At 43.1% G+C, this 19,219-nt stretch overlaps 1 protein-coding gene across 7 annotated transcripts in view; it reads right to left on the bottom strand.

Annotated features, from left to right (window-relative positions):
- Positions 1-19,219, bottom strand: part of HMBOX1 (homeobox containing 1) — a 149,993-nt gene that overhangs the window by 12,824 nt on the left and 117,950 nt on the right. For all 7 annotated transcript variants that reach the window (XM_054021450.1, XM_054021446.1, XM_054021449.1 and 4 more), the window contains exon 7: positions 1,514-1,596. In XM_054021450.1, coding sequence (XP_053877425.1) covers positions 1,514-1,596 — 83 coding nt within the window. The remainder of the gene's footprint in view (positions 1-1,513; positions 1,597-19,219) is intronic.

Raw genomic sequence — 19,219 nt, forward strand, 5'->3', positions numbered from 1 at the left:
TCCGTGCCCCAATTCTCCATAGTAAAACGGGGATAATACTTTCCCGCCTCATAGGGATAATGTGAAGCTAATTTGGTTACTGCGTCGGAGGTGCACAGGTAGTGAGTGCCATAGAAAAGCTAGTAAACATTAATAAGAGGTGAGATATGGGGATGGCAGAGATAAGATCTAGTAGTAGTAATAACAATTTATACAGCACTTTTCATCAGCTGATCTCAAAGTGTTTTAGAAAGGGGTTGCTATCATTATCTCAATTTTACAGATGGGGAAACTGAGGCACAGAGCAGGGAAATGACTTACCCAGGGTCACCCAGCGGGTCAATGACAGAGCTGGGAATAGAACCCCAGTATAGTGCTCTGTCCACTAGACTAGACTGCCTCCCTGCTAAGTTATAGTCAATAATGCTAAAATTGTCACATATGTTATGACGTCTTGTCCTAGCTTTTCTTTATTTCACCTTTGGGTTTATTACATTACTTTTCATTCCTGTAAACAAAAGTTGCAGAACGTGTTCTCTGCAAGGTTTGGGTATGTTCTACTATTTCAACTAAGCAAAGGCAGGTGGGCTCACTGCTTCAAACTTGGCATTATTACACCAGATGCCCACACTCCATTCCCAGGTAGGATTTCTCTTCTCCTACCCTCACAGGAGCAGGAAGAACTGAGAAGATGCTGGGGGGAGAGGGGAAATGAGGTCCCCTAATTTAACACACACAACCAGAAGAAGGACTCATGTCTAGAAGCTACAGAGAAGCTTGGACGCCAGGAGACCAGGGCTCCCTACTTTGCCAAGGATACACCATGTGATCGTAGGCAATTCACAACCTCTCTGTGGCTACATTTCTCCATCCTTAAAATGAGATCAGTAATAACAATAATGCCACATACCCACTTTTGTAGAGTAGGGTGACCAGACGTCCCGATAAAATCCCGCTTGTCCCGTGTCCCGACCAATGACTGGTCGGGACGCAACTTGTCCTGATATTTCGCAATCCATTTTTTTTTTGCTCCACCGGCAACCTCCCTGCCCCCCCCCCCCCCCCCATGTGTCCCAATATTTTCTTCCTCTCATCTGGTCACCCTATTGTAGAGGGCTTTGAGATCCTCAGATAAGAAGTGCACATATTTGTAAAAGTAACTAAAAATAATTGGCTTTAAAGAATGCAAATCTCTGAAATGTATTCCTTTTCCTATGGATACCCTACATGACCCTGTATATATGAAATGTTTTGATGCTCAACTTCACCTCTAGCTCTCTACTATTTTAATTAGTAGAAATGTATCTTTCAGACATACGTGTTTGGGTCCGAAGACTACATTAGCCCTCATGTTCATCCAAGTACGGCAGCTTGAATGACACGAGCCATATAGCGCTCTAGGAAAAACTTACTACTGGTTGAGAGCACTAAATTGTTAGTAACAGCCATAAAATGAGATTTGCTGAATTTAGCAGGAGATGTTGAAATTTAATTGCAGACTCCTTTGAAAAGAACAGTGTGATCAGGTCCTTACCTGGCTTTTGTATAACTGCATTACAGGCATTTGCAATTTCTTCTCTCTTTGCCTCATCAGGATATTGATTCTCATTGAAGTAACTGCAGGAAAAAAAAAGGGTTTTCAGAAATCAAAGCATGGATGCACCAAAACAGCTTCACTAAAAGGTGTCAATGGCTAGTAAATGCACCGGTCTTAAAGGGACAATATAGACATATTAAGTTTTATGTTAAACGGTATGTGCATGTTTATGTATTACATGTGAACACACAGTTCCCCTTTAAAACCTTCTCAATTGCCTTAGATAACCAAATATCACCGCCGCACTTGCACCATTCCCTATAGCAAGTGAGTAGGTATAAGGAAATAGAAAATGCTGCAAATACCAAAGATACTATTGCAAAGTGAAACACTCATGGTAGGAAACCCCACAGTTAGTACTAAGGCACCTCTGCTTCTTTAATTAAGAACGAAAGAACGGCCATATTGAGTCAGACCAAAGGTCCATCTAGCCCAGTGTCCTGTCTTTCGACAGTGGCCAATGCCAGGTACCCCAGAGAGAATGAGCAGAACAGATAATCAAGTGATCCATCCCCATTACATGATAACATATTATTTTTTCCGCATGACCCCCGTCTCATTCAGTGCATAATGTTCAACATTTATGTTGATTCTCGGGGTTCAGTAAGCATCTCCCATTTTCTCATTCACTACATGCCTACCTCCACACTGACCACCAAAATCTTCACATTTTACCAGGAAACATAACTACAGCTGTTTTGAGTCATTACTGTGGGATAATGTAGTGGTTTTCTTACCAGGGGTCTGTGAGTGCAGAACTATATAGTAATACTCTAAGAACTATGGATTAACTCTAGAGTGCACTTTTAAAGTTGTATTTTTTATTTAATAATTGTAAACTTACTATGGGATAATAAGAGACTATTTTAATGTAACAATTTAGTGCTATAGATTTTGATAATTATCATTTTACTATACCTATAGTTTTGCTATAAAATTATAATTTTACTATTAGAAATATTTTCCTTAGCCTTAAACTCAAACAAATTGATTTAAAACCTCTGAGCCCAATCAAACTCAAAGTCAATGGGGCCGATTCAGACCCTATATGCAGGGATCACTTCATTTCTTTTCAGTTTGCCTCCTAGGAATATATTTGTAGGGGTTATTTTACAAAAGTAAAGGTCAGAATTACAAAAGTTCCCCAGTCAACTTGGTAATGGACTCTTACAATTGTTACTGTGTATTTAAGGGAACAAATTTTGCTTTTTATTTTTACCAAGAGACCATGTAACAGTGGACTCATTAATGAGACATGCATGCGTGCACCCCACCACCCCATCTCTGTGTGCATCTACTCCCAGCATAACTTCATATAGTTGATATATCCTTATTTTTCAGCTAAAAGATGTTATACATAAATAAATGGACGAAACCAATTTAGGTTATCTTGTTAAAAGCATGATTTTGTTCCCTGTAATATTTTGGTTCCAAGCTACCTTTGAATAACTGCAGTTAACAGCACTCCCACTATTTCGCTTTGGAGATTATTTCACAGTTAAATCAACCTTATTGTAAGTACATTTTCGTAAATGTCCAGCCTGAATGTTCTTTTCTTGCATTCCATCCTGCTATTCGCCCTGTAATTTGTAGTTACAGCTATATGTACAGTCGGAATCCTGCTTGTGGGTTGCTATTCATTGATCAAGAGAAATTGCTCATTAGCACAGCAAGAAGCACTGTTAATGTGCATCCATTTGATTTGCTTGCTTAGAGAGCAACTGCAACCATTGAAATTACATTTTTAAGTGAGGGGCAGAATATAGAAATTAGTGATTTGGGAACTAAATACCCTCTTTCTCACACACACCCACACCCACCCTTCCGCATCTAGGTTTCTTGTGGAGAGTTTCTGCTACAGACTAAGACCCAGGTCTACATAGGCACCTAAATCCCAAACACAAGGGACACAACTCCTAGTTTTAGGCTCCACTGAGATTCCCAGAACACCTGCTTGGTGGCCACCTAATCCTGTAGGCAGCGAAACCTCACTCAGTGCCAAAATTTTTGCGCGGGTCTCCTAGGCGGCTATGTTTCTGCATCCAGAGATATGTACTGCTGCCTCGACTCTAGGCCAGCAGTTCCCCAACTAGGGGGCATGGCCTCAAGTCGAGTTGCGCCATCAGCAGATGGGATTGTGGCAATCCCAGGTGTGCAGATGCCATTTTGCTCCACACAGAGTGACCTTGCAGGTATCGTGCATGCAAGGCCAGGCTGTGCAGAGGATGACATTTGGTAATGGCATCCTCCATGCTGTCTGGGCTCACGGGAGGCTGAAAACGGGGTCATGCAGGCAGAAAGTTCAGTAACTGCTGCTCTAGGTGTACGAATGCCTATTTCCTGCCTAACCCCAGCATGACCCACAAAGCATGGGAAGACAGGCTTTGCCCACCTCTCTTGCCTGCGGGACCTGATCTGGTAGGTGAGCTCTGAGCATGCCCTTCGGACTGGGTTCCATTCAAAATCTGGCCAGAGGAGGAGACAGCAGTGGTGGCCCCATCATAACGCTTACCCCGGTGCACTCATCTGCAATGTGGGACACCCATGTTCAGTGCCTACCCTGCCTGCTGTAGAGAAAAGGATTTGAACAGGGGTCTCCCACCTCTGAGGTGAGTGCCCTAATCACTGGGCTATGGGATCTGCTCATGTGGCTCTCCCTCAATCTCCCCTGTTGAAGTCACTGGAGCAGGGGGACCAGACTCCGGTCTCCTCAGTCCCAGGAGAGTGCTTCTAACTACTAGAATACAGTGACATTCTCTCTCTCTCTGCCCCGATGTCTATTTAGGTAGTTATCCAAAGTGAAACAGTTCCAACAGGAGACACAGAGCGCCCCACATCAGAATAGCCCAGTGGTTAGGGCTCTTTATTCAGAGGTAGGATTTGAACCCCTTCTCCCCAGAGGGGGAAATTAAACCCAGGTCTCCTACATCCCAAGGGAGTTCTTTAACCACTGGGCTAAAAGTGACAGGGGAGGCATCACTGCCGCTTCCTCCCATTTGGGGTTGAGTTAGGCTCATTCTCACAAGAAACTGCTTAGGCACCTAAGTCATCTGGCTCCAGGAGAGGGGCTCCAGGCTGTGGCTTGCAAGCAGAGAGAGCAGGGACCTCTCTGCAGCCCGGATTTAGGCACCCAACTTCGTGAGAGGGGCGGGGCTTTGACACACCCATCTTGTCTGCATGCAGCTAGCTTAGGCGGGGAGCCACCTAATGTGCTGGCTTTTGTGGATCCCATTCTTAAAGCACCCATCTCTCTCCATTCATTGTCCAGGGAGCCTAGCTCAGCTTTGTAGATCCCACTGCGATGCTGAGTGTTGCAACTCTGAACTCCCTTTGAGGAGCCAGGCCTAAATCCGGAGAAACGAGGCGCATCTACAATCCATACTATGCCTGATGCCATTCGGTCTTAAACCAGGGGAAGTTTGGCCACTGACTTCAAGGGAAGCAGACTTGGGCCCGTTGATTTCAATGGGAATTGCTGGTGCGCAGCACCTCTCAAACGTCTACGCAGGCAGCAGCAGGGACACAGGACTGTTTTGTACAGGACTTTCTTGGAAAGGGGAATAACAAGGAAACAAAGCGTCAAGAAATGTATAATGAACTGTGTTAGACAAATGTATATTTAATAATGTCAGAGAAGCAGATATTATATATTCAATAGTAATAAGAAAATGTCAAGGAATTTGTTGCTTCCTGTAAGTATCTTGCTGACACAGCTCTCAAAACACCGGTAAAACAACTTCAAAGGCTACAGGTTTGTGTCTTACCTACAGTCGATTTTTGGTCGGTGTAGATAACAGGGCCAAGTACACCTGACAAATGTGTGATTTATTAGCCAGATGCAGCTCTCCATAGTAAGACAGACTAGGGAGGATGGATACTGACTGGACAGGACTAGCCAACCAAGGCCACATGATGCAGACAAGTATGAATAAGACAACTGTTTTAAGAAATAATGGAATGGGTGAAAGCAATGCAAAGACAGCTCGTTATAAAAGATAGATAAGGAGGTACCAATCAGAGTTTTAGCAGGATAAATAAAAATGGATGAGTTAGAAGGATTTGGGGTAAGTTATTATATGTGTATTAAATATATTTAGAATCAAATGATTATAAATAAGGTAGTTTTAATCATGTGTGCCTGCTTGATATTACGAGACTAGGTATAAAGGACGTGTGTACAACAAAGGGGGCTGGAGGAGGAGGAACCAAGCAGGACCCCATCAGATAGACCAGCATGGACCTGATGAGGACAAAAACAGCCTACCCATACCCCAGGACTGATTGTTACTCTATCCTGCTCTAACTGTTTTACTTATGCTTGATTAAGGTGGTGATATAGTGTCCTAAAATTCTCTTATTAAAAAATAAATAAATTAAAAATAAATTAAATAAATTAATGGAGATATCCTATCTCCTAGAACTGGAAGGGACCTTGAAAGGTCATCAAGTCCAGCCCCCTGCCTTCACTAGCAGGACCAAGTACTGATTTTGCCCCAGATCCCTAAGTGGCCCCCTCAAGGATTGAACTCACAACCCTGGGTTTAGCAGGCCAATGCTCAAACCACTGAGCTATCCCTCCTCCCTTTTAAACTAGCTTTAAACTAGCTTGGCTTAGTAATTGGGGTGGAAAAACACCCCCTTGAATGACAAAAGTTTTAACGACAAAAAGCGCTGGTGTGGATGGCGCTTCATTGGCAGGAGCCACACTCCTGTCGATGAAGCTACTACCCCTTGCTGGGGGGTGGTCTTATTGTGTTGCCAGGAGAGCTGTCTCCTGGTGACAAAGAGCGGCTACACTGCTTACCCTACAATGGCCCAGCTGCGCCGTTGTAAGATGCACAATGCAGACATCGCCGTAGACGCTGGGAGTTGCGTCCTAACTTTTAGGCACCCTGCTGCCTAGAGGAATTCACAACTGTGAGTTAGGCACCGAGGGTCCCTGTGCAACGCATGGAAAGAGGTAGGCGCCTAGGCAAGGGATTCACAGAAGCCAAGACACTGAGCGGGGAGCTGCCGAAGGCCCACACCCCAAAAGGAGTTAGGAGCCTGACTAGAGAGGGAGAATCCTGAGCAGAGGCACCTAAGCCAGCCCTTTCTTATGAAAAACTGCAATGGTTCTTCCACTGCATCACTGATATCAAATAGCCCAGTGGTTAGAGCACTCATCTGAGAAGTGGGAAACCCAGGTTCAAATCCCAACTCTGCCTGATGTGGTGCAGGGCCTTGAACCAGGTCCCCCACCTCACTGGTGAGTATACTAACCAGTGGGGTATAGACTACTGCGGGGTGGGGCTCTCTCAATCTTTCCTATTGAAGTACACTTCTACCCCAATATAACGTGACCCGATATAACACGAATTCGGATATAACGCGGTAAAGCAGTGCTCCGGGGGGATGGGGCTGCGTGCTCCCGCGAATCAAAGCAAGTTAGATATAACGCGGTTTCACCTATAACACGGTAAGATTTTTTGGCTCCTGAAGACAGCGTTCTATCGGGGTAGAAGTGTATAAGGGACTTTAATCTATGCACTAACCACTAGGCTATAGTCACTCTCTCCGGCCCAATGTCTACGTAAGGCTCTGCTCCAACACTGATTGGGGATTTGAACCTTGGTCTCGCACATCCCAGATGAGTGCTCTAGCCACTGGGCTATTGGGTGTAAGGGAGACAATGTTACCACCATCCTCTTTCCTGTTCCTCGTGGATTGGGCATGCTCAGAGCATGCCTACAGGATCAGATGAGACAGGTGGGGGAATGCCTACTTTGAGAAACCCACCAGGGCTTAGGCATTAGCTAGGCGCCAAGTTGTTCGGCAGTGTCAGGAATTAGTTGGCAGTGTGCACGTACATCTGCAGAAATTTAGGTGCCTACGGGACTTTAGATGCCTCCAGGGTTAGGCGACAGCTGAATGGGGGTGGTTTGTGAATGCCAGTGATGCCAAAATGTTGGACGTTAGTTCCTAAAGGGGCAATTAAGTACCTAATTTCCCTTGGGAATCTAGCCCAAAGATTAATTCTGTAAATCTGCCCCACACAGCTGTATTAGGTTTCCTGTGAAAACTCTATTTCATTTACAGATACTTGCCAGAAATCTACAATACATAAAACAAACCCCACGGAGAGAGAGAGACGGTGATGTACTACAATCATAAGGTGACAGCCTGATGTCGTACTCCTGTACGGGCTGGATGATCCACTACCCTGTACCTGGTGGACGATGCCCAAGCTTACTAAAGAAACGCAAACAAAAGTGGATGTAAAAATGCAGGAAAAGCTCTGCCTCTGAGAAACGGGGAGACAAATGAATAAAGAGAAGACAATGGAGCCGCCGTTAATGAGCCTCTCATTCAGCATATAGCTACGTGCTACACTGAATGCACTATGAACAAGCTGCAGGCTACCATATGCTCCGGCTGGCTCGAGTGCCTTGGAAAGGGAACAATGCTTGCTACCCGTAACAGAACTCATGTTCAATATTTTGTGATGACTGGGAGCAGGCTCCATTGGTCAAGCTAACCCTTTTCACAACATGATGATGAAATGACATGCCAATAGCAAAGTTTCACGGGGGATGCAGAGAATGTGGTGAGGGTGGCGCATTAAGGAGATGTTAGGAGTGACTCCCCTCAGTTAGGATTGTTGAGATTTAAGTTTAAAGCAGAACTAGAACCCCTCTGCTTCACACTTAAATGGACAAATTCACTCTCAGATCTGGCACAATAACCACAGGTGGTTTGCAATAGTAGAGATCACTTCTCTCGCCCTCTATCCATAGCCCCTTCTAGCTCAAACCCTATGCGGCATCTGAATTCCCCCCACTCACCCATCAAGTCTCTAATAGCCTGGTACAATTCCATTCCTGCCCCTCCTATTAACTCAACTCACATTTTCCTCCAAATCCAGCCTCCTGGACAGCTCCCCCCATCAACATTCACAGTCCCCAATGTTCCCTCTCCCACACCATATTCAGCTTTTGTACTTTGACAGGACAGTTCTGTCAGCTACTCGGGGCAGAGCAGACTGAAATTTTCCAGTCTAAAAGACGAAGATCTCAGAAAGTTACAAGCAACGAAAAACAGGTTAGAATGGAAAATTTTATGCAACCTTAACTGTAAAATCCACACTCCCACTATACTAACCTACACTCTTGTAACACCTTTCATGCAAAGATCTTAAAGTGGTTTATAAATATTGTATGGTTGTATGCCACATCTACACCCTTCTCCACTTCTTTGGGGGCCCCAATCTCCTCTGGCCATAATAATAGTGATACCATAATACAAAACAAAACAACTAAGGGCTTGCATACAAGGGGCAAAAGGACTATGTTACCACACACTAGGTACTTTTTCAGAGCGGGCCAGAAGGATCTACACGGAGCAGTTACAATCCAATAGATTAGAATACTTTCGAAATCACATCCCCCTAGTTTGCTGCTGGTGCCATGTAGAAAAGCCCTACAAGCCTCCCAGTATCTCTGTAAGGTAGGTAATACACATATCAAAGACTGGAAAACTGAGGGACAAAGACATTAAGGAACTTGCCCCTGGCCACACAGTAAGTCAGTGGCAGAGCTGTGAACAGACCCCAGGAGCACCCTGTTACCACCATCCACTCTCCCTGCCACAGCCCAAAAAAGAACCCAGGAGTCCTCATTTCTGGTTCCCTGTTTTAATCATTAGAGTACACTCTCCCCCAGAGAAAGGGAAAGAACCCATGAATCCTGAATTCTAGTTCACAGCTCTAACCACAAAACAATATTCCATTCACAATACTGGAAGTTCCCTAAAACTTCAGGAGAAAAGCCATGAAGCAAACTTAGAAGATATAAGAAAAATAGTGATTAAGCAGGCACAACTAAATCCTGCAAAGGCGTTCTGCTTTCTAGACAAAGGGCAGCTGTCAGCTGAGTAATCACTGAACACCTTCAGCGAAGAAACCAAATGATCTCTTTTGCAGAGAATGACAGTAAAGAATTAAAATGAAAAGTGGCCAAATAATTTACATGAAATGAGAATCCATAAGATGGGAAAGAATGGAGATATCCTTGAAGCAGTTTCATTTCAATAACACTGAAGTCTAGAAAAATTGCAGATTCAGAGAAAACCTCTCTTTCAGGGATAATGTGCCTAGGACAATGACAGTCAGAGACGCCATCTCAGCCAGGGTTCTGTAATGTACATTTACACGTCTTCACCAAGGTGCCCCTATCTGAATTCCAGCAATAGCTGCCAACCTTTTTGCTCAACTGTAGAGTTTAGTTTTCCAGGCCAAGATCTTATATACACCAAATAATGCCCTCAGCCTCCCATTCTGTTGTGATCCCACTGATCCACAGTGGGAGTTTTTATTGCTCCCCGTCCCATTGCTGGCAAGACAAGGGTTTGAAGTAACCTAATCTCCTGAGCAGCGTAAGGATGGGCAGCGCTGGGGCTAGGAGAGGAGGTCTAGGGTATTAGTTTCAAAAGCCTGAAACATCAATACTGCCAAACAAACCCATAGCTTGGAACCATCAGTACAGGGTGCCACTCTAGCAGCCTGGGATTCAGGATACCTAATCATTTCCACATGTATAGTCAATGCAGTTCTATTTGACAAGGAAGCTTTTGGGCTGTGAAATATTCCGTCTTCTGTGGGGTTCTCTGGGTACTTGCTGGAGCCTGAACAGCGCCCTGTGTTATAGCCACCATCTGTCATGGGGAGGGAGGAAGGAAGTGACAACCCATCAACACCAGTTCCCATTTGGTTACTGCTGATGAATATAAATTGCCTATACCACAAGGAGCTGTGTTCATGCTCCTGCAGTCCTCCTGCTTTCAAACACATATGCTTTTTTCAAGGCCCATGAGTTGTGTTTAGTAGCCGTAGGCTGCCACTAATTTAAGCTCCACATTTAGTCTGTTTGAAAACCACATCACACACTGCTTTCCAAACAAGTGCAGAAGTTCTGCCAGCTGCTTTGACTGAATTGCCTACTTTATCCCTCTTGTTAGTATATTTATCAAGATGGCAGGTGTCTGGCTAGGTCTACACTACCGCTTATGTCGGTGTAACTTATGTCACTCGGGGATGTGAATAAGCCATCTCCCTCTCCCCCAAGTGACATAAGTTACACCAACCTAAGCGCTGGTGTGGACAGTGCTATGTCGGCGGGAGAGCTTCTCCTGCTGACGTAGCTACCGCCGCTAGTGGGCATGAAGAGATTAAACAGCTTGCCCAAGATCATATAGGTAGTCTGTGGCAGAGCAGAGACTCAAACCTAGATCTCCTGAATCCCCACCAAGTGCTTTAACCACACAACCATAGTTCCTTTTGCCAATATCTATCAAATGTGCAGTACTGTTTATTTAGTATTAAAGATCATCTCTCTCTTCATTAGTCAATTTTGCAGTTGAGGTCAGTGACATGCTACCAATCTTGAGATTTTAACCAAATGGGGACTACAGTATCCCTGTGGGAGGCTCTTAGACTATGGCTTCCACACAGAGAAATAATGGGTAATTAAAGCTACCTTAGGGTTTTCTACTCCTGTCTGCAACTGCAGGATCTATGCATCTAGCTAGGAGTCTTCGTAGATTTAAAGGCCAGGATTATTATGCAAAAAGAACAGGAGTACTTGTGGCACCTTAGAGACTAACAAATTTATTAGCATCCGAAGAAGTGGGCAGTAGCCCACGAAAGCTTATGCTCTAATAAATTTGTTAGTCTCTAAGGTGCCACAAGTACTCCTGTTCTTTTTGCGGATACAGACTAACACGGCTGTTACTCTGAAACCTAGGATTATGATGATCATCTAGTCTGACCTCCTGCAGAACACAAAGCCAAAAAACCTCATCAAGCCCATATCTTCTGGCTGAGCTAGAGTGGATCTTCTAGAACCGGGGTAGGCAACCTATGGCACGCGTGCCGAAGGCAGCACACGAGCTGATTTTCAATGGCACTCACACTGCCTGGGTCCTGGCCACTGGTCCAGGCGGCTCTGCATTTTAATTTAATTTTAAATGAAGCTTCTTAAACATTTTAAAAACCTTATGTACTTTACATACAACAGTAGTTTAGTTATATATTACAGATTTATAGAAAGAGACCTTCTAAAAACGTTAAAATGTATTACTGGCACGCGAAACCTTAAATTAGAGTGAATAAATGAAGACTTGGCACACCACTTCTGAAAGGTTGCCGACCCCTGTTCTAGAAAGAGACCTCGAGTCTTGATTTGAAGACTTCAGGAGATGGACAATCCACTGCATTCCTAGATAATTTGTTACAATGGTTAATTACCCATACTGTTTAAAAAATCTGAATTGGTCTAGCTTCAGCTTTCAAGCATTGGATTTTGTTATGCCTTATTCAGCAAGACTAAAGAGACATCATCAGACATCTCGTTCCCCCTGCAGGGACTTGTAGACCATGATAAAGCCATTTCTTAACTTTCTCTTGGATAAACTAAATATACTGAGCTTCTTGAGTGTCTCACTATAAGAGCGTTTCACTATAAGAGCATATTTTCCAGGTCTCAGAAAGTTCTTGTAGCTCTTTTCATGGAAGGAATGAGTGTGGAGGAGGAATCTTAATGGGTGCAGGTTATTTAGAACACCATAGATAGGTAAAATAGTCATTACATTTTAATATACTTTAAAATATATATATTTATAAATTTTTAATAGATATAAATGGAATGAATTTCACAAGATTTAAAAAAAATATTTACCATAATTTTACAATTTCCTTTACTATAAATAAGTGTTTGGATCTCCCAGAAGAAACAGTAATTTACAAAATGCTTCCCAGCATGCATATAGTTTGATACTGTACATTAGGCACAGGTAATGTATCTCCTACAGGAGAAAGAGACTTTCAAAGCTACTATAAGACTAATTGTATTTTTTTTATATATTTTTCTCCTCACTAATTTGACAGCAGTTTCAAGCACAGCAAAGTTCTATCAAACTATTAAAATTATCTCAAAAAGTGTTCGTTTCAAAACTGAATTTTCCTTACAATAGCTTTGAAAGTCTCATACCTTCAGAGGGTAACTTCCTAATCTATAGCATCAGATTGTCAAAATAACTGCTCTCTAATTGTTAATTATTCTTTATTATAGCTAAGACATTTAATTTTTAAAGGCATCATTTATTCTTCCTGTTAATTGAATATGGTGATTAGAATATTTTTGATAACATACAGAAATTTTCTGCTCAACAGAAAGATTCTCAGTTATTAAACATTTGAAACAGAGAGGTCCTTCCTGATTAAAACACCTTGAAGGCACTTAATGCAGACAGTGGTTAAAATTGTTGAGAGAGGGCCCTGGCTTAACTGTGTTGCTGGCTCCTAGAACAAGTATGTACAGAACCATTGACAGACAAAAAGAGGAGAGGGACAGGGAATTTTTTAAAGCTTGCAAGGAGATAAAACACCAAGACTTGATAAAGTGTGAATTATTCTGTAATAATTCACAACTAGCTGGGGCGATACACCTTGAAAGCTGTGCCTAACAATGCACCTAAGTATGAATCATTATAGCTTGTCTTTTTGCTTTATTTACTTGATATATGTTACTTAGCATCAGAACTATACACCACAGATATATTTATGCACCTTGATATTAACTCCTTTGGGCATAAGCTTCTCTTGCAAAGATTTAATAGGGTGATAAGTGGGACCTTTATATAGATGCCCATCAAACGAGGAACTCATTCAAAACTTTAAACCTTGTGCAAGTGTTATTAAACTACCCCCAAATATAGTTATCCAGCTATACTGCCTTGTGCAGTGGATTACTAAGGGCATGACTACACCTGCAGATGTAGAGCGCTGTGAGTTAAATCAGCCCTCGGAGAGCGCAGTAGGGAAAGCGCTGCAGTGTGTTCACACTGTCTGATTCAAGCACACTGGCGTGGCCACATTAGCAGCTCTTGCAACACCACAGAGAGCAGTGCATTGTGGTAGCTATCCCAGCATGCAAGTGGCTGCAATGTGCTTTTCAAATGGGGGTGGGGTGGGGTTGTGTGTATGCGGTGGGAGAGAGAGTGGGTTTTGGGGGGCTGAGAGCATGTCAGCATGCTGTCTAGTAAGTTCAGACAGCAGCAGACCCCCTTCCCCCCCGCCTCTCTCTCTCTCACACACACTCACAGCAAGCAGCATTCCACAGTAATGGTTGCTTTGTCCCAGAGCAGATAAGCACCCGGCTGTCAGAAACGGAGCATTGAAAGGGCATATCCGCATTCCTGCAGCCGATTCCAAAACAACGACAAGAGTGGCCACTTGACTTAAGGGGATTATGGGACGTTTCCGGAGGCCGATCAGAGCGCAGTAATGCAACACCTCGTTCACACTGAAACCCGGGCATTTCAGCCCGGGCGCAGCAAGCTCTATGCTTCTCATGGAGGTGGATTATCAGGAGTGCTCCAGCTGCAGAGTCCAGGCGCTCTACGTGCCTTGCCAGTGTGGACGGGTCGTGAGTTAGGGCGTGCTTTAATGCACTCTAACTGGCAAGTGTAGCCGAGCCCTTAGTTCTCACAAATTAAGTCAAGGAAGGGTCAGTTCTTGGACAGGGAACCTCCAAGGAACATATAAGTGCTGCAGAAAGGGGTGTTGCCAATTCAGCAATGGCACCCTTCCTGTGGAATCAAAGCACCACCAAAGTCTAGTGGGTATTCTGCTGCTGGAGGCATAACCCTGCAGAGATGTATGGTAAAACTGAGGTCCTGACCACTTGTGGTCATTAAAGGTTTCATTTTGTCAGAGCAGTGAATGCAAGTTTTCAGGGCTTGATTGGATACTATAGTAAAGAGTAACAAAGTGGATTACTTGTCTTAAACCTCATTCAAAGCTCTTGCAAAAAGTGCCAGGGGATCTTTAATGACCAGACACGTTTTATGTCACATCTGAAACACAGTCTTTCCAGCAGCACAGCACAGCCCTGCCTTCAAAATTGCGTAGGGGCATAAAGTTCTGTACTGAGTCAGGAGGAGCTCTGTATTGCCAATTACAAGTGTTTAAAAACAAGGAACCAAAAATCATGATTGTAAAAAAAACGGGGGTTAGGGTTCACTGGGGTCACATTTCTCAACCTCTCTCTGCAACCTTGAGGGCTAGACACTTGCTTTAAAAAGAAAAAAAGAAAGAAAGAAAAGAAAAAGACAAAAAGAAAGAAAGCTGAGATGTTCATCTAATCACGTGCCTCCAGGGTTTAAGGGTTTAAGAAAAATACCAAATACAGTGAGATTCATGATAAAATCATGAGAGCTGTCAACACGGAGTGCGCTATTGCTGAATTACCAGCACACGTTCCCCAGAGTGTCCTAGGTTTCCCTTTGCCGTTTCCCAAGTACTGACCTGACCCAGCCCTGCTTAGCTTGGGAGAGCTTAAGCAATCACAGTCTGAAGGTAAAGTTGCAGGTCAGATAACATCTGGAAGTCATTAATGGATTATATATAGGCTCAAAAGACGAGTTCAGGCCACTTCTTATGTGGTGCCGTGTAAAGGTGCTTGGCAAAACGCAGGATTAAACTATCTAGTTCGGACTGCAACAGCAACCCCTTGTTTGTTTATGCATAACATACAAAAAAGCTATCCTTGTACTGCCCCCCCGGGCAGGAGATAAGTACTCTTATAGCCTGCATTTGTATTAACCTTTTACTTACAAAAACGAGACATCTGAAAAAGATGGGGGTGCTCAGAGCAATAATGTTACTTAATATAAAATCCTGTAATAATACTTTGCACTTCTAAGGCACCTTCCGTCTTAGGGTCACAAAGCCCTTTGTTAACATTAAAGGCTATCACTTCCCGCCAATTTTTCAGATAGAGAAACTGAGAAGTTAAGGGGCATGCACATAGGAAATCAACAGCACTGAAACCACGATCATGACACAGTGCTCTTGATTCCCAGGCCCGAGCTCCCAATCACAGGATTTCTCTTTCTTCCTAGACCTCCACCCTGCTCCCCATACTCAATTCAACAGAAGAGCCAAGACTCTTGAGGGGGTCTTTTCTTCCCTCCAGCATTCACAACCCACACTACTGGGAGTGGTGCTGCCAACAAGAAACTGACCAGTTAAGGGAAGACTATGGAGTATTGGGGGGGGGGGGGTCAGAGCAGGTGTGTGTGTGCTCACTTTATTAGAATGTTGTGTAGCCCCACTGCCCTATTGTTGTCCTCTTTGTTGTATAGAAAATAAGCTTTTGGTGTTTGTACAGCACCTTGCATAAGGAGCATGCTGCTGGAAACAAATTTAAAAATGTAACAAAACGTGGGGGGTTACACAGGTGCCATCAAGGCCCCCTTTGTAAACCCAGCAGCTGTATAAGACATAAAATGGAAGAAGAAAGCCCCAGTGACACTCTGCAGATAAAGCTAATAAGGTACTCCAATGCAGCATCCTTTTGTCTCCCTGTTCAAAGTACTCCAATGCCCGACAGAGCTTACATAAATACATGATACAACTTCGCCGAAGAGTTTTAATCAGGAACTTAATTTCCCAATTTCTCCTGCTAATAACTCCAAATGTTGGACAAATATCTTGCATCTACTGCTAGATCGTTTATTTCCTCTGGTGTGAGTTTGTGACTCTATTCAAAGACTATGTTGCAGGAAAGCTAGTTTCTAGGAGAGGAATGGTATGAGAACCGAATGAACCCAAGTGATGCACTGAGTTGGATTCCACTGCCATCCATCTAGCTGCTGACAATAAGATGCACCAGAACTGAAGGTGACCAGATGCTAACCTGCTCGCTAATTCCTTTACAGTTATTTCTAGAACACACAAGAGGTTAATTTTTTAATCCATTTAAACAAGGTCTGCCCTGAAGATAATACCCTTGTGCGGAGCTGGATGATTTCACTGAGAAGCAGAGATCTCCCTAGATGAACTTGGACTCTACACGACTCTACTTTGTAGGTCAGAGTTGATAAGTTCTCTCAGAGAAGTCTAAGCAGATTGGAAAGGAGCCAAGAGGTGAAAGTTAAACCAAGGCAGTTTTTTGAACAGTAGTATTGGCTGTTCTCTAGGATATAAAGGTACCACTGCCTTGCTGGAAAGCACTGAATTCTTCAGCACCCTGCTCACAGAACACAGGGAAATATACAGGAGTACTAAAGAGCAACCAAAAACGTACCACCTTTAAAAGAGGTGCTGAGGAGAACCATCTGAGTGAGCCTTACCTAAATTAATAGAAACAGTAGCTGAAAGATCTTTATAAAATATCTAGACCGAATGGGATATGCTAGGGACACGTTAGCAAAGCTACTGTGAAGGAACCCAACCTCTTAGAATTCATGCTAAGGGATAAAGGAGACTGGGATATACAATTTATTTGGACTTTCAGATAGGCCTTTGATACGATCCCTTACAAGGGTTTTTAAAGAAACTAAACAGCCACTGGGTAAGAAGATTCTGTCAGATTAGAACTGGCTAAGAGAGCTGTAGAAAGAAGTGGACATCAGCCGAACATCAGCCAAAAATTATATACTAGGTTATTTATCTGCTAAACTAGATTTAACTCCATCACAAAGACATTGGCTCCTGAGAGCTGCAACGATCACCAAGTGCATGATTTTACAAAAATGGAAGCACAGGCTTATACCAAGAATAGAGCAGCGGTATTTGAACCTGTCTGAGTTCACAGCCAAAGAAAGAATAGCTTATCCCTGTAGAGAGCCATTATAATAGATACATTTCTAGATACGTTTAGATAAAGAATTTTGAGATGGTTCAAAGACTGTCAAACTTCCATTCTACCCAACTCCTCCTCTTTTTCCCTATCCCTTGGTCCCCTCCTTCCCTTAGTCATGTATGTCTTCCCTGATTTTATTACGGTTACCGAGCAGGTTATGCCTACGTGGTATTGTCCAGTTTTGCAGCTTTGACAAGTTGTATAACTGCACAATTGCATAATTCTATTGGAGACCCTGTGATGCATGCAGTACTAGAAACAAGCACAAAAAGGTCAATAACTTACACCTTGTATCTTTCACTGTCTGTTTCTTTATGAAAATATAAAATTAATCACAAATCCAACCAACCACACCTGGTTAAGAGGTAAAAAAAGGTCAATTTTCAGCATAGAAGGACGTTAGTAAAGAAGTACACCAAGGTTCCATACCCTTATTATTAATGATTTTCACAAGACTGAGGCACTACCGTGCTAGGCTCTCTACAAAGGTATAGTAAATGACATTCCTTGCCCCAAAGAGCTTATAGTCTAAAAGGACCAGTGTTATTTATTACATTATTAATATCCTGGATCTAAAAGAGGGAGACTGAAAAGTCTGCAGAAAGAAAATTATTTAAATTACGTAAGAATAGGGATTCTTGGGATTGGGATATTAAAGGGATTGTTGGGAAATTTCAAAGGATTTAACAAAAATCAAATGACTGAATTTCAACTGTCACATTTGCCCAATGTAGATAAATGCAGGATAATTCACGTTGGAAGGAGCAATTTTCAACTACTTCTGTGCATTGACTGGTTCTAAATTAACCATAAGCTACTCAGGAACAAGACCTAGGTATCCCTGTGCACAGCTCAAACACTCAGTCAAGCTACATGAGTGGCCAACAAAGTAAAAAAGAAGTTAGGTTGTTTTAGGAAATGTTAGAGAATAATCCTGAAAATATTTTCATATCGATATAAATTGATAACATGCCCTCCCCTGGCATACTGCAATTGGTTCTGGTCGACTCCTCTTTACCCACACAGATATAAACTGGCCATCGGGAAGTTTAGGCTCGAAATTAGATGAAGGTTTCTAACCATCAGAAGGGTGAAGTTTTGGAACAGCCTTCCGAGGGAAACAGTGGGGGCGAAAGACCTCTCTGGCTTTAAGATTAAGCTTGATAAGTTTATGGAGGGGATGGTTTGATGGGATAAAGTGATTTTAGTCAATAGGTTAATAACGTGCCATAGCTGGTAATTAGCAACAATGGTCAATGATGGGATATTAAAAGTTACTACAGAGAACTTTTTCCAGAGGGTCTGGCTAGAGAATCTTGCCCGCATGCTCGGGGTTCAGCTGATCGCCATATTTGGGGTCGGGAAGGAATTTTCCTCCAGGGTAGATTGGCAGAGGCCCTGGAGGTTTTTCGCCTTCCTCCGCAGCATGGAGCAGGGATCGCTTGCTGGAGGATTCTCAGTGATTTGAAGTCTTTAAATCATGATTTAGGGACTTCAACAGCTGAGTCAAGGGAGAGAATTCTTCTGGGAGTGGGTGGGTCAGCTTTTGTGGCCCGCATCATGTGGGAGGTCAGACTAGATGATCATAATGGTCCCTTCTGACCTTAGAGTCTATGAGGGTCTCAAACAGAATATAGCAGAAATGAAAAAGGTCCATAAAGGGGCAATGAACATTATTAGAGGCATGGAAAGACTTCCGATAGCAGAAGAGATATGGGATTCTTTAGTTCAGCAAGGAAATAAATAAAAAGTGACCCAATAGTCATACAGAAAACAAATGAAACAGAGCAGGTAAATGACGTGCTCCGTTATATCCCCTCTCAGTATGCAAAGGGACTGGCAGTGAAATTTTAAAAAAGCAACACATTTAAAACTGATAAAAGGGGAAATTCTTTATTTTCTTTGTGTAATTAGCCTGTGGTTCTCACAAAGTACTCTAAAGAACTTAGATTTAAGACAA

This window comes from Malaclemys terrapin, chromosome 3, assembly GCF_027887155.1.
Source record: "Malaclemys terrapin pileata isolate rMalTer1 chromosome 3, rMalTer1.hap1, whole genome shotgun sequence".
Lineage (NCBI taxonomy): Eukaryota > Metazoa > Chordata > Testudines > Emydidae > Malaclemys > Malaclemys terrapin.